The sequence below is a fragment of the Anomaloglossus baeobatrachus genome, chromosome 6 (assembly GCF_048569485.1).
Source record: "Anomaloglossus baeobatrachus isolate aAnoBae1 chromosome 6, aAnoBae1.hap1, whole genome shotgun sequence".
Classification (NCBI taxonomy): domain Eukaryota; kingdom Metazoa; phylum Chordata; class Amphibia; order Anura; family Aromobatidae; genus Anomaloglossus; species Anomaloglossus baeobatrachus.
The window spans coordinates 581,405,454-581,423,822 of NC_134358.1; the positions used below are offsets into that span (position 1 = coordinate 581,405,454).

The 18,369-nt window shown below is 40.9% G+C and overlaps 2 protein-coding genes across 8 annotated transcripts in view; one reads left to right on the forward strand and one right to left on the reverse strand.

Moving 5' to 3' along the window:
* Nucleotides 1-18,369, reverse strand: part of LOC142243730 (uncharacterized) — a 1,240,762-nt gene that overhangs the window by 950,730 nt on the left and 271,663 nt on the right. The window lies entirely within an intron of this gene.
* Nucleotides 1-18,369, forward strand: part of LOC142243729 (arf-GAP with GTPase, ANK repeat and PH domain-containing protein 3-like) — a 367,370-nt gene that overhangs the window by 259,147 nt on the left and 89,854 nt on the right. For both annotated transcript variants that reach the window (XM_075315925.1, XM_075315926.1), the window contains exon 10: nt 9,890-9,994. In XM_075315925.1, the coding sequence (XP_075172040.1) occupies nt 9,890-9,994 (105 nt within the window). The remainder of the gene's footprint in view (nt 1-9,889; nt 9,995-18,369) is intronic.

An 18,369-nucleotide genomic window follows, 5' to 3' on the forward strand; every position in this document is an offset into this window, starting at 1 on the left:
CTTTTCTCTACGGCATTCTGTTCCTTTTTGGCATCTGCAATACCTAAATCAACCGATGAATGAAGTTGTGAATCTATGAAATGATAGTACTGACCACATGATCGGTAAGTGCAAACCTGGCTTTACTATTTCGTAAATGGGCTGAGATGGCGACAACTCTGAGATTATAGAATAGGTAAAGAAATGTTCTCACTCCAACAGAAGTTCACAGGGGGATGGATTGTAAGAGAGAGCAGCTTCATCTATTGGTAGTAGATTGTTTTGTTGTAGAGAAAGGTTACATAGGAGTTCATATAGAGGGAGGTTATATGAGGGGTTGGAGTAGAGATAAGTTAGGTGGGGTTGGTATAGAGAGGTAAGATGTGGGTTGGTATAGAGAGGTTAGATCAGGGTTGGAGTATAGAGAAGTTAGATGTGGGTGTTGTGTAGAGCGAAGTTAGATGGGATTGGTGTAAAGAAAGGTTAGGTGGGGGTTGGTGTGGAGAGAGGTTAGATGACGAGTTGATGTAGAGATATTAGATGGGTGGTTGGTGTAGATACGGTAGGTTAGGTGGAGCATGGTGTAGAAATTGATTGGGTGGGGGGTTGGTGTATAGAGAGGTTAGATGGGGTTGATGGATAGAGGTTAGATGGTGGGTTGGTGTACAGTGGTTGGATGAGGGTTGGTGTACAGACAAGTTAGATGGGTGGTTGGTGTAGAGAGAGGCTAGGTGGAGCTTGGTGTAGTGAGATTAGATGAGGTTTGATGGATGTAGAGAGGTTACACGGGGGTTGGTGTACAGAGACTATAGGTGGAGCTTGGTGTAGAGAGAGGTTAGATGGGGGTTGGTGTACAGAGAAGTTAGATGGGGGTTGGTGTACAGAAAATTTAGGTGGCGGGTTGGTGTGTAGAGAGGTTAGATGAGTGGATGGTCTAGAGAGACGTTAGGTGGGAGGTTGGTGTGGAGAGAGGTTAGTTGGGTGGTTGGTGTACAGATAGGTTAGGTGGAGCTTAGTGTAGAGAGGTTAGATGGAAATTAGTGTAGAGAAGGGTTACACCGGTGTTGGTGTAGAGAGGTTAGATGCAGGTTTGGTGTAGTGAGAGGTTAGATGAGGGTTGTATTATGATTTTCAAGAGGTTGTGTTTCGTTCTGGAAGCGAGAGGGGTTGGCGAGGTGCCTGCTGTCACTAGAAGTGTGATGAAAGGATGGAGTTGAGTGCTGCACTAAGCGTTCTGAGTGGTTAGTGAGTTGATTTAGATTAGGTTAGGTGCTAGGTTGAGGTAGAGAAGGACACATGGTGGGTGGGTTGATGTTGAGGGAGAGTGCATGGTGGGCTGGCAGATTCAGATAGTGAATGTTGGGATTAAAGGGAATCTGTCAGGTGATTTTCTAGTACAATACTAATGTTATCTTTAAAGAGAACCCACCATCAGGATTTTCATATATAAAGTGAAGCCAGTACTATACTAACGCTTGGATGCAGAATGTGAGCAGAGCTTGTGTCCTGAGATTGGAAGTTTAATTTCACAAATATGTGCAAGTGAACTTCCAGCCATACACTGCTATTTGATTGATAGCTGCTACAGAACATGTAATAGGTGGGTCGGGTTTTGCTATCTATTTTCACTCCTGTCTGCCTGCCTGACCTTGGTAGATGCTAGTCTGTATGGGCTCCTTCCAGGTACGATTTCATTTCTGTCATGTGATAGGGGCATGTTCAAAATGCAGCCCATGCAGTCTAGTATCTACCAAGGCCAGGTAGGCAGGCAAATGGGTGAGAATAGATAGCACAACCCACACCCACAAATTCCCGCCCCTGTTGAACCTGTCAATCAAATAGCAGTGCATTGTTTGAACTTTACTTACACATATTTCTGAAATAAAACATTTAATCTCCGAACACAAGCTATGCTTACATTCAGCATCTTAGCGCCAGTACGGCACTGGCTTTACTTTACATATGAAAATACTGATGGTTGGTTCCCTTTAAATAGGGCTTAAGGAGACCTTTCAGGATCAGTAGCTTTTATTGTACTACCTCTTCCTGTTATCTTGTTGTAACCGCTGTAGCATTCAGTGTGACCTAGTAACTAGTGAAGCATATGTACAGTAAATACAGACTGCATATGCCTGCTCCCCCCACCCTTCAGTGCTGGCATCAGTCATAGTAAATATGAACTGAATTTGCACTGCTGCTCCCACCCATACTCCCTCCCATCTCTCATCGGTGATTGTGAATGCACAGATAGGTGGGAAAGGGGAGCAATGAATATGCAAATTGTATTTACATACACTAGCCTGCAGGAGACACTGAATTCTATGGAGCTTACAGTAGAATAACAGGAAAAGGTAGAGCAATAAAACTTACTGATCCTGAAAGGTCTCCTTAAAAGTGATTTCCTTATGAGCTGCAGCCACCACCAGTGAGCTCTTATATACCTCATTCTAGAATACTATATATAAGAGCTCAGGCTGCTCTGTAGGACATAAAAAAACCTTTGATACTCACCTGGGGGGGACAGTCTGGTCCGATGAGTGTCGCAGCTCTGGGTCCGGCGCCTCCTCCATCTTGCAGAATCGCCGTCCTCCTTCTGAGGCCCCTGGGGATGATGCGTTCTACGTCATCCACACAGGCCCAAATTGCTCTCCTGTACTTGTGATCGGCCCTGCTGAGGGCAGGGCAGAGTACTGTAATGCGCAGGCGCGAGGAAAAGTCAAAGACCATCTGCGCATGCGCACTACAGTACTCTGAACTGCCCTCAGCAGGGCAGATCAAAATGCACAGGAGCGCAATGGAGCCCTCTGTGTGAGTGACGCAGGACACAAAGCATGTACGGCTGGGCAGGTGGACGGCGATCACAGCAGAGAGAAGGCGCTGGACAGATGAGCAGCGACACCCATCGCACCAGACTGCCCCCAGGTGAGTATTATAAAAGTGTTGTTTTATGTTATACAGAGTGGCCTGGGCTCTTATATACAGTATTCTAGAATGCTGTGTATCAGAGGTGGTGGCCGCAGCTCATAAGGGACAAACCTGGTGTCGGGTTCCCGTTAAGCCCTTTTTATTTAAAGCACACCACTCACCAGGATTTTCCTATATAACCTAAAGCCAGTGCTATACTGGCACTATCAGGCTGATTCTATACATACAAAGCTATACTGGTACTATCAGGCTGATTCTATACATACAAAGCTATACTGGTACTATCAGGCTGATTCTATACATATAGTGCTATACTGGCACCATCAGGCTGATTCTATACATACAGTGCTATACTGGCACTATCAGGCTGATTCTATACATACAGAGCTATACTGGCGCTATCAGGCTGATTCTGTACATACAGTGCTATACTGGTACTATCAGGCTGATTCAATACATACAGTGCTATACTGGCACTATCAGGCTGATTCTATACATACAGTGCTATACTGGCACTATCAGGCTGATTCTATACATACAGTGCTATACCGGCACTATCAGGCTGATTCTATACATACAGTGCTATACTGGCGCTATCAGGCTGATTCTATACATGCAGTGCTATACTGGCACTATCAGGCTGATTCTATACATACAGTGCTATACTGGCACTATCAGGCTGATTCTATACATACAGTGCTATACTGGCGCTATCAGGCTGATTCTATACATACAGTGCTATACTGGCACTATCAGGCTGATTCTATACATACAGTGCTATACTGGCACTATCAGGCTGAGTCTATACATACAGTGCTATACTGGCACTATCAGGCTGATTCTATACATACAAAGCTATACTGGTACTATCAGGCTGATTCTATACATACAGTGCTATACTGGCGCTATCAGGCTGATTCTATACATACAGTGCTATACTGGTATTATCAGGCTGATTCTATACATACAGTGCTATACTGGCACTATCAGGCTGATTCTATACATACAGTGCTATACTGGCGCTATCAGGCTGATTCTATACATACAGTGCTATACTGGCACTATCAGGCTGAGTCTATACATACAGTGCTATACTGGCACTATCAAGCTGATTCTATACATACAGTGCTATACTGGCACTATCAATCTGATTCTATACATACAGTGCTATACTGGTATTATCAGGCTGATTCTATACATACAGTGCTATACTGGCACTATCAGGCTGATTCTATACATACAGTGCTATACTGGCACTATCAGGCTGATTCTATACATACAGTGCTATACTGGCGCTATCAGGCTGATTCTATACATACAGTGCTATACTGGCACTATCAGGCTGATTCTATACATACAGTGCTATACTGGCACTATCAGGCTGATTCTATACATACAGTGCTATACTGGCGCTATCAGGCTGATTCTATACATACAGTGCTATACTGGCACTATCAGGCTGATTCTATACATACAGTGCTATACTGGCGCTATCAGGCTGATTCTATACATACAGTGCTATACTGGCACTATCAGGCTGATTCTATACATACAGTGCTATACTGGCACTATCAGGCTGATTCTATACATACAGTGCTATACTGGTACTATCAGGCTGATTCTATACATACAGTGCTATACTGGCGCTATCAGGCTGATTCTATACATGCAGTGCTATACTGGCACTATCAGGCTGATTCTATACATACAGTGCTATACTGGCACTATCAGGCTGATTCTATACATACAGTGCTATACTGGCGCTATCAGGCTGATTCTATACATACAGTGCTATACTGGCACTATCAGGCTGATTCTATACATACAAAGCTATACTGGTACTATCAGGCTGATTCTATACATACAGTGCTATACTGGCGCTATCAGGCTGATTCTATACATACAGTGCTATACTGGCGCTATCAGGCTGATTCTATACATACAGTGCTATACTGGCGCTATCAGGCTGATTCTATACATACAGTGCTATACTGGTATTATCAGGCTTATTCTATACATACAGTGCTATACTGGCACTATCAGGCTGATTCTATACATACAGTGCTATACTGGCGCTATCAGGCTGATTCTATACATACAGTGCTATACTGGCACTATCAGGCTGAGTCTATACATACAGTGCTATACTGGCACTATCAAGCTGATTCTATACATACAGTGCTATACTGGCACTATCAGGCTGATTCTATACATACAGTGCTATACTGGCGCTATAAGGCTGATTCTATACATACAGCGCTATACTGGAGCTATCAGGCTGATTCTATACATACAGTGCTATGAAGAAAAAACAAAAAAGCAGCACCAAATGTGCACTACAGCACTAAACATTCCAAACTGTACTTATTTTAAAAATTTTGAGATTTTTGGCAAAAAATTGCAATTTCTTGAGCTGCTTCGCCACGTCACGGCAAATCTCATTTGAAGCAGTCCTACACTAAAATATTTTTATAAAATGTGCCATACGGCCTCACACATGAATAGTAGAACTGCTCTTAGCAGCACTCACCTGGTCTATTTCAATCCCGTACCCATGACTGAGTCATGGCTGTGGGCGGGACAGGTCCAAGCAAATGCTGCATGAAGTAAATAGCCTGTGGACAGGGCCTGATGACAATGTGAACAGTCACCAACCGCCAAAATCTAGACAGATGGAATACATCCCAAATTGGGGTGCAAAGCAAGGTGGAGGTCAACCACCGACCAATTCAATGAAGAAAAAACAAAAAAGCAGCACCAACTGTGCACTACAGCACTAAACATTCCAAACTGTACTTATTTTAAAAATTTTGAGATTTTTAGCACTGTATGTATAGAATCAGCCTGATAGCTCCAGTATAGCGCTGTATGTATAGAATCAGCCTGATAGCTCCAGTAAAGCACTGTATGTATAGACTCAGCCTGATAGCGCCAGTATAGCACTGTATGTATAGAATCAGCCTGATAGCGCCAGTATAGCACTGTATGTATAGAATCAGCCTGATAGTGCCAGTATAGCACTGTATGTATAGAATCAGCCTGATAGCGCCAGTATAGCACTGTATGTATAGAATCAGCCTGATAGTGCCAGTATAGCACTGTATGTATAGAATCAGCCTGATAGTGCCAGTATAGCACTGTATGTATAGAATCAGCCTGATAGTGCCAGTATAGCACTGTATGTTTAGAATCAGCCTGATAGTGCCAGTATAGCACTGTATGTATAGACTCAGCCTGATAGCGCCAGTATAGCACTGTATGTATAGTATCAGCCTGACTGTGCCAGTATAGCACTGTATGTATAGAATCAGCCTGATAGTGTCAGTATAGCACTGTATGTATAGAATCAGCCTGATAGTGCCAGTATAGCACTGTATGTATAGAATCAGCCTGATAGTGCCAGTATAGCACTGTATGTATAGAATCAGCCTGATAGCGCCAGTATAGCACTGTATGTATAGAATCAGCCTGATAGCGCCAGTATAGCACTGTATGTATAGAATCAGCCTGATAGCACCAGTATAGCACTGTATGTATAGAATCAGCCTGATAGTGCCAGTATAGCACTGTATGTATAGACTCAGCCTGAGAGCGCCAGTATAGCACTGTATGTATAGACTCACCCTGATAGTGCCAGTATAGCACTGTATGTATAGAATCAGCCTGATAGCGCCAGTATAGCACTGTATGTATAGAATCAGCCTGATAGCACCAGTATAGCACTGTATGTATAGACTCAGCCTGATAGCGCCAGTATAGCACTGTATGTATAGAATCAGCCTGATAGCGCCAGTATAGCACTGTATGTATAGAATCAGCCTGATAGCGCCAGTATAGCACTGTATGTATAGAATCAGCCTGATAGCGCCAGTATAGCACTGTATGTATAGAATCAGCCTGATAGCGCCAGTATAGCACTGTATGTATAGAATCAGCCTGATAGCACCAGTATAGCACTGTATGTATAGAATCAGCCTGATAGCGCCAGTATAGCACTGTATGTATAGAATCAGCCTGATAGTGCCAGTATAGCACTGTATGTATAGAATCAGCCTGATAGCGCCAGTATAGCACTGTATGTATAGAATCAGCCTGATAGCGCCAGTATAGCACTGTATGTATAGAATCAGCCTGATAGTGCCAGTATAAGACTGTATGTATAGAATCAGCCTGATAGCGCCAGTATAGCACTGCATGTATAGAATCAGCCTGATAGCGCCAGTATAGCACTGTATGTATAGAATCAGCCTGATAGCGCCAGTATAGCACTGTATGTATAGAATCAGCCTGATAGTGCCAGTATAGCACTGTATGTATAGAATCAGCCTGATAGTGCCAGTATAGCACTGTATGTATAGAATCAGCCTGATAGTGCCAGTATAGCACTGTATGTATAGAATCAGCCTGATAGTGCCAGTATAGCACTGTATGTATAGAATCAGCCTGATAGCGCCAGTATAGCACTGTATATAGAATCAGCCTGATGGTGCCAGTATAGCACTGTATGTATAGAATCAGCCTGACAGCGCCAGTATAGCACTGTATGTATAGAATCAGCCTGATAGCGCCAGTATAGCACTGTATGTATAGAATCAGCCTGATAGTGCCAGTATAGCACTGTATGTATAGAATCAGCCTGATAGTGCCAGTATAGCACTGTATGTATAGACTCAGCCTGATAGTGCCAGTATAGCACTGTATGTATAGAATCAGCCTGATAGCGCCAGTATAGCACTGTATGTATAGAATCAACCTGATAGTGCCAGTATAGCACTGTATGTATAGAATCAGCCTGATAGCGCCAGTATAGCACTGTATGTATAGAATCAGCCTGATAGCGCCAGTATAGCACTGTATGTATAGAATCAGCCTGATAGCGCCAGTATAACACTGTATGTATAGAATCAGCCTGATAGCACCAGTATAGCACTGTATGTATAGAATCAGCCTGATAGTGCCAGTATAGCACTGTATGTATAGACTCAGCCTGATAGCACCAGTATAACACTGTATGTATAGAATCAGCCTGATAGTGCCAGTATAGCACTGTATGTATAGAATCAGCCTGACAGCGCCAGTATAGCACTGTATGTATAGAATCAGCCTGATAGCGCCAGTATAGCACTGTATGTATAGAATCAGCCTGATAGTGCCAGTATAGCACTGTATGTATAGAATCAGCCTGATAGTGCCAGTATAGCACTGTATGTATAGAATCAGCCTGATAGCGCCAGTATAGCACTGCATGTATAGAATCAGCCTGATAGCGCCAGTATAGCACTGTATGTATAGAATCAGCCTGATAGCGCCAGTATAGCACTGTATGTATAGAATCAGCCTGATAGCGCCAGTATAGCACTGTATGTATAGAATCAGCCTGATAGTGCCAGTATAGCACTGTATGTATAGAATCAGCCTGATAGCGCCAGTATAGTGCTGTATGTATAGAATCAGCCTGATAGCGCCAGTATAGCACTGTATGTATAGAATCAGCCTGATAGTGCCAGTATAGCACTGTATGTATAGACTCAGCCTGATAGTGCCAGTATAGCACTGTATGTATAGAATCAGCCTGATAGTGCCAGTATAGCACTGTATGTATAGAATCAGCCTGATAGTGCCAGTATAGCACTGTATGTATAGACTCAGCCTGATAGCACCAGTATAGCACTGTATGTATAGAATCAGCCTGATAGTGCCAGTATAGCACTGTATGTATAGACTCAGCCTGATAGCACCAGTATAACACTGTATGTATAGAATCAACCTGATAGTGCCAGTATAGCACTGTATGTATAGACTCAGCCTGATAGCACCAGTATAGCACTGTATGTATAGAATCAGCCTGATAGTGCCAGTATAGCACTGTATGTATAGACTCAGCCTGATAGCACCAGTATAGCACTGTATGTATAGAATCAGCCTGATAGCACCAGTATAGCACTGTATGTATAGAATCAGCCTGATAGTGCCAGTATAGCACTGTATGTATAGAATCAGCCTGATAGCGCCAGTATAGCACTGTATGTATAGACTCAGCCTGATAGCACCAGTATAGCACTGTATGTATAGAATCAGCCTGATAGTGCCAGTATAGCACTGTATGTATAGACTCAGCCTGATAGTGCCAGTATAGCACTGTAGGTATAGAATCAGCCTGATAGTGCCAGTATAGCACTGTATGTATAGACTCAGCCTGATAGTGCCAGTATAGTACTGTATGTATAGAATCAGCCTGATAGTGCCAGTATAGTACTGTATGTATAGAATCAGCTTGATGGTGCCAGTATAGTGCTGTATGTATAGAATCAGCCTGATAGCGCCAGGATAGCACTGTATGTATAGAATCAACCTGATAGTGCCAGTATAGCACTGTATGTATAGAATCAGCCTGATAGTGCCAGTATAGCACTGTATGTATAGAATCAGTCTGATAGTGCCAGTATAGCACTGTATGTATAGAATCAGCCTGATAGTGCCAGTATAGCACTGTATGTATAGAATCAGCCTGATAGTGCCAGTATAGCACTGTATGTATAGAATCAGCCTGATAGTGCCAGTATAGCACTGTATGTATAGAATCAGCCTGATAGCGCCAGTATAGCACTGTATGTATAGTATCAGCCTGATAGTGCCAGTATAGCACTGTATGTATAGAATCAGCCTGATAGTGCCAGTATAGCACTGTATGCATAGAATCAGCCTGATAGTGCCAGTATAGCACTGTATGTATAGAATCAGCCTGATAGTGCCAGTATAGCACTGTATGTATAGAATCAGCCTGATAGTGCCAGTATAGCACTGTATGTAGGGTATATAGGAGAATCCTCGTGATTGGTGGCTTTAAAGATAACATTAGTATTGTTGTAGACAATCACCTGGCGGATTCCCTTTACACAGGGTGGATGATGGATTTGTGTACAGAGGTTGTACTTTGGTTACTTCAGGGAAATACTGGATTTTTCATTATGTTTTGTTTTTTCAGGGAATTCTTTTGAAGAGGAGTGGAAAATCCTTAAATAAAGAGTGGAAGAAGAAGTATGTGACCCTCTGTGATAACGGCGTTCTCACATATCACCCAAGTCTACATGTGAGTATATTTTTTGAACTCCTGAACTGGGATATTACACCTCACCTGATATCTCACCTGTATTATACTGTATACTGGGGTATTACACCTCACCTGATATCTCACCTGTATTATACTGTATACTGGGATATTACACCTCACCTGTATTATACTGTATACTGGGATATTACACCTCACCTGATATCTCACCTGTATTATACTGTATACTGGGATATTACACCTCACCTGATATCTCACCTGTATTATACTATATACTGGGATATTACACCTCACCTGATATCTCACCTGTATTATACTATATACTGGGGTATTACACCTCACCTGATATCTCACCTGTGTTATACTGTATACTGGGGTATTACACCTCACCTGATATCTCACCTGTATTATACTGTATACTGGGATATTACACCTCACCTGATATCTCACCTGTATTATACTATATACTGGGGTATTACACCTCACCTGATATCTCACCTGTATTATACTATATACTGGGGTATTACACCTCACCTGATATCTCACCTGTGTTATACTGTATACTGGGGTATTACACCTCACCTGATATCTCACCTGTATTATACTGTACACTGGGGTATTACACCTCCCCTGTATTATACTGTATACTGGGATATTACACCTCACCTGTATTATACTATATACTGGGGTATTACACCTCACCTGATATCTCACCTGTGTTATACTGTATACTGGGGTATTACACCTCACCTGATATCTCACCTGTATTATACTGTATACTGGGATATTACACCTCACCTGATATCTCACCTGTATTATACTGTATACTGGGATATTACACCTCACCTGATATCTCACCTGTATTATACTGTATACTGGGTTATTACACCTCACCTGATATCTCACCTGTATTATACTGTATACTGGGATACTGCACCTCACCTGATATCTCACCTGTATTATACTGTATACTGGGATATTACACCTCACCTGATATCTCACCTGTATTATACTGTATACTGGGTTATTACACCTCACATGATATCTCACCTGTATTATACTGTATACTGGGATATTACACCTCACCTGATATCTCACCTGTATTATACTGTATACTGGGGTATTACACCTCACCTGATATCTCACCTGTATTATACTGTATACTGGGTTATTACACCTCACCTGATATCTCACCTGTATTATACTGTATACTGGGATATTACACCTCACCTGATATCTCACCTGTATTATACTGTATACTGGGGTATTACACCTCACCTGTTCTCACCTGTATTTCACTGTATACTGGGATATTACACCTCACCTGATATCTCACCTGTATTATACTGTATACTGGGATATTACACCTCACCTGATCTCACCTGTATTATACTGTATACTGGGGTATTACACCTCACCTGATATCTCACCTGTATTATACTGTATACTGGGGTATTACACCTCACCTGATATCTCACCTGTATTATACTGTATACTGGGATATTACACCTCACCTGATATCTCACCTGTATTATACTGCATACTGGGGTATTACATCTTACCTGATATCTCACCTGTATTATACTGTATACTGGGATGTTACACCTCAGCTGTCATCTCACCTGTATTATACTGTATACTGGGATATTGCACCTCACCTGATATCTCACCTGGATTATACTGTATACTGGGATATTACACCTCACCTGATATCTCACCTGTATTATACTGTATACTGGGGTATTACACCTCATAATACATAATACAGGTGAGATATCAGGTGAGGTGTAATACCCCAGTATACAGTATAATACAGGTGAGATATCAGGTGAGGACCTGATATCTCACCTGTATTATACTGTATACTGGGATATTACACCTCACCTGATATCTCACCTGTATTATACTGTATACTGGGGTATTACACCTCACCTGATATCTCACCTGTATTATACAGTATACTGGGATATTACACCTCACCTGATATCTCACCTGTATTATACTGTATACTGGGATATTACACCTCACCTGATATCTCACCTGTATTATACTGTATACTGGGATATTACACCTCACCTGATATCTCACCTGTATTATACTGTATACTGGGATATTACACCTCACCTGATATCTCATCTGTATTATACTGTATACTGCGGTATTACACCTCACCTGATATCTCACCTGTATTATACTGTATACTGGGATATTACACCTCACCTGTATTATACTGTATACTGGGGTATTACACCTCACCTGATATCTCACCTGTATTATACTGTATACTGGGATATTACACCTCACCTGTTATCTCACCTGTATTATACTGTATACTGGGATATTACACCTCACCTGATATCTCACCTGTATTATACTGTATACTGGGATATTACACCTCACCTGATATCTCACCTGTATTATACTGTATACTGGGATATTACACCTCACCTGATATCTCACCTGTATTATACTGTATACTGGGATATTACACCTCAGCTGTCATCTCACCTGTATTATACTGGGATATTACACCTCACCTGATATCTCACCTGTATTATACTGTATACTGGGATATTACACCTCACCTGTATTATACTGTATACTGGGGTATTACACCTCACCTGATATCTCACCTGTATTATACTGTATACTGGGTTATTACACCTCACCTGATATCTCACCTGTATTATACTGTATACTGGGATATTACACCTCACCTGATATCTCACCTGTATTATACTGTATACTGGGATATTACACCTCACCTGATATCTCACCTGTATTATACTGTATACTGGGGTATTACACCTCACCTGTTATCTCACCTGTATTTCACTGTATACTGGGATATTACACCTCACCTGATATCTCACCTGTATTATACTGTATACTGGGATATTACACCTCACCTGATATCTCACCTGTATTATACTGTATACTGGGGTATTACACCTCACCTGATATCTCACCTGTATTATACTGTATACTGGGGTATTACACCTCACCTGATATCTCACCTGTATTATACTGTATACTGGGATATTACACCTCACCTGATATCTCACCTGTATTATACTGCATACTGGGGTATTACATCTTACCTGATATCTCACCTGTATTATACTGTATACTGGGATATTGCACCTCACCTGATATCTCACCTGGATTATACTGTATACTGGGATATTACACCTCACCTGATATCTCACCTGTATTATACTGTATACTGGGGTATTACACCTCATAATACATAATACAGGTGAGATATCAGGTGAGGTGTAATACCCCAGTATACAGTATAATACAGGTGAGATATCAGGTGAGGACCTGATATCTCACCTGTATTATACTGTATACTGGGATATTACACCTCACCTGATATCTCACCTGTATTATACTGTATACTGGGATATTACACCTCACCTGATATCTCACCTGTATTATACTGTATACTGGGATATTACACCTCACCTGATATCTCACCTGTATTATACTGTATACTGGGATATTACACCTCACCTGATATCTCACCTGTATTATACTGTATACTGGGATATTACACCTCACCTGATATCTCACCTGTATTATACTGTATACTGGGGTATTACACCTCACCTGATATCTCACCTGTATTATACTGTATACTGGGATATTACACCTCACCTGATATCTCACCTGTATTATACTGTATACTGGGATATTACACCTCACCTGATATCTCACCTGTATTATACTGTATACTGGGGTATTACACCTCACCTGATATCTCACCTGTATTATACTGTATACTGGGGTATTACACCTCACCTGATATCTCACCTGTATTATACTGTATACTGGGGTATTACACCTCACTTGATATCTCACCTGTATTATACTGTATACTGGGGTATTACACCTCACCTGATATCTCACCTGTATTATACTGTATACTGGGGTATTACACCTCACCTGATATCTCACCTGTATTATACTGTATACTGGGGTATTACACCTCACCTGATATCTCACCTGTATTATACTGTATAGTGGGATATTACACCTCACCTGATATCTCACCTGTATTATACTGTATACTGGGATATTACACCTCACCTGATATCTCACCTGTATTATACTGTATACTGGGGTATTACACCTCACCTGATATCTCACCTGTATTATACTGTATACTGGGGTATTACACCTCACCTGATATCTCACCTGTGTTATACTGTATACTGGGGTATTACACCTCACCTGATATCTCACCTGTATTATACTGTATACTGGGATATTACACCTCACCTGATATCTCACCTGTGTTATACTGTATACTGGGGTATTACACCTCACCTGATATCTCACCTGTGTTATACTGTATACTGGGGTATTACACCTCACCTGATATCTCACCTGTGTTATACTGTATACTGGGGTATTACACCTCACCTGATATCTCACCTGTGTTATACTGTATACTGGGGTATTACACCTCACCTGATATCTCACCTGTGTTATACTGTATACTGGGGTATTACACCTCACCTGATATCTCACCTGTGTTATACTGTATACTGGGGTATTACACCTCACCTGATATCTCACCTGTGTTATACTGTATACTGGGGTATTACACCTCACTTTATATCTCACCTGTATTATACTGTATACTGGGATATTACACCTCACCTGATATCTCACCTGTGTTATACTGTGTACTGGGGTATTACACCTCACCTGATATCTCACCTGTATTATACTGTATACTAGGATATTACACCTCACCTAATATCTCACCTGTATTATACTGTATACTGGGATATTACACCTTACCTGATATCTCACCTGTGTTATACTGTATACTGGGGTATTACACCTCACCTGATATCTCACCTGCATTATACTGGGAGATTACACCTCACCTGATATCTCACCTGAATTATACTGTATACTGGGGTATTACACCTCACCTGATATCTCACCTGTATTATACAGTATACTGGGATATTACACCTCACCTGATATCTCACCTGTATTATACTGTATACTGGGATATTACACCTCACCTGATATTTCACCTGTATTATACTGTATACTGGGATATTACACCTCACCTGATATCTCACCTGTATTATACTGTATACTGGGATATTACACCTCACCTGATATCTCACCTGTATTATACTGTATACTGGGATATTACACCTCACCTGATATCTCACCTGTATTATACTGTATACTGGGGTATTACACCTCACCTGATATCTCACCTGTATTATACTGTATACTGGGATATTACACCTCAGCTGTCACCTGTATTATACTGTATACTGGGATATTACACCTCACCTGATATCTCACCTGTCTTATACTGTATACTGGGATATTATACCTCACCTGTCACCTGTATTTTACTGTATACTGGGGTATTACACCTCACCTGTCACCTGTATTATACTGTATACTGTGATATTACACCTCACCTGTCACCTGTATTATACTGTATATTGGGGTATTATACCTCACCTGTCGCCTGTATTATACTGTATACTAGGATATTATACCTCACCTGTCTCCTGTATTATACTATATACTGGGATATTACACCTCACCTGATATCTCACCTGTATTATACTGTATACTGGGATATTTCACCTCACCTGTCACCGGTATTATACTGTATACTGTGATATTACACCTCACCTGTCACCTGTATTATACTGTATACTGGCATATTACACGTCACCTGTATTATACTATATACTGTGATATTACACCTCACCTGTTATCTCACCTTTATTATACTGTATACTGTGATATTACACCTCACCTGTCACCTGTATTATACTGTATACTGGGATATTATACCTCACCTGATATCTCACCTGTATTATACTGTATACTGGGATATTACACCTCACCTGATATCTCACCTGTATTATACTGTATACTGGGGTATTACACCTCACCTGATATCTCACCTGTATTATACTGTATACTGGGATATTACACCTCACCTGATATCTCACCTGTATTATACTGTATACTGGGATATTACACCTCACCTGATATCTCACCTGTATTATACTGTATACTGGGATATTACACCTCACCTGATATCTCACCTGTATTATACTGTATACTGGGGTATTACACCTCACCTGATATCTCACCTGTATTATACTGTATACTGGGATATTACACCTCACCTGATATCTCACCTGTATTATACTGTATACTGGGATATTACACCTCACCTGATATCTCACCTGTATTATACTGTATACTGGGGTATTACACCTCACCTGATATCTCACCTGTATTATACTGTATACTGGGGTATTACACCTCACCTGATATCTCACCTGTATTATACTGTATACTGGGGTATTACACCTCACTTGATATCTCACCTGTTTTATACTGTATACTGGGGTATTACACCTCACCTGATATCTCACCTGTATTATACTGTATACTGGGATATTACACCTCACCTGATATCTCACCTGTGTTATTCTGTATACTGGGGTATTACACCTCACCTGATATCTCACCTGTGTTATACTGTATACTGGGGTATTACACCTCACCTGATATCTCACCTGTGTTATAATGTATACTGGGGTATTACACCTCACCTGATATCTCACCTGTGTTATTCTGTATACTAGGGTATTACACCTCACCTGATATCTCACGTGTTATACTGTATACTGGGGTATTACACCTCACCTGATATCTCACCTGTGTTATACTGTATACTGGGGTATTACACCTCACCTGATATCTCACCTGTATTATACTGTATACTGGGGTATTACACCTCACCTGATATCTCACCTGTGTTATACTGTATACTGGGGTATTATACCTCACCTGATATCTCACCTGTGTTATACTGTATACTGGGGTATTACACCTCACCTGATATCTCACCTGTGTTATACTGTATACTGGGGTATTACACCTCACCTGATATCTCACCTGTATTATACAGTATACTGGGGTATTACACCTCACGTGATATCTCACCTGTGTTATACTGTATACTGGGGTATTACACCTCACCTGATATCTCACCTGTGTTATACTGTATACTGGAGTATTACACCTCATCTGATATCTCACCTGTGTTATCTGTGTTATACTGTATACTGGGGTATTACACCTCACTTGATATCTCACCTGTATTATACTGTATACTGGGATATTACACCTCACCTGATATCTCACCTGTATTATACTGTATACTGGGGTATTACACCTCACCTGATATCTCACCTGTATTATACTGTATACTGGGATATTACACCTCAGCTGTCACCTGTATTATACTGTATACTGGGATATTACACCTCACCTGATATCTCACCTGTCTTATAATGTATACTGGGATATTATACCTCACCTGTCACCTGTATTATACTGTATACTGGGATATTATACCTCACCTGTCACCTGTATTTTACTGTATACTGGGGTATTACACCTCACCTGTCACCTGGATTATACTGTATACTGTGATATTACACCTCACCTGTCACCTGTATTATACTGTATATTGGGGTATTATACCTCACCTGTCGCCTGTATTATACTGTATACTAGGATATTATACCTCACCTGTCTCCTGTATTATACTGTATACTGGGATATTACACCTCACCTGATATCTCACCTGTATTATACTGTATACTGGGATATTTCACCTCACCTGTCACCGGTATTATACTGTATACTGTGATATTACACCTCACCTGTCACCTGTATTATACTGTATACTGGCATATTACACGTCACCTGTATTATACTATATACTGTGATATTACACCTCACCTGTTATCTCACCTTTATTATACTGTATACTGTGATATTACACCTCACCTGTCACCTGTATTATACTGTATACTGGGATATTATACCTCACCTGATATCTCACCTGTATTATACTGTATACTGGGATATTACACCTCACCTGATATCTCACCTGTATTATACTGTATACTGGGGTATTACACCTCACCTGATATCTCACCTGTATTATACTGTATACTGGGATATTACACCTCACCTGATATCTCACCTGTATTATACTGTATACTGGGATATTACACCTCACCTGATATCTCACCTGTATTATACTGTATACTGGGATATTACACCTCACCTGATATCTCACCTGTATTATACTGTATACTGGGGTATTACACCTCACCTGATATCTCACCTGTATTATACTGTATACTGGGATATTACACCTCACCTGATATCTCACCTGTATTATACTGTATACTGGGGTATTACACCTCACCTGATATCTCACCTGTATTATACTGTATACTGGGGTATTACACCTCACCTGATATCTCACCTGTATTATACTGTATACTGGGGTATTACACCTCACTTGA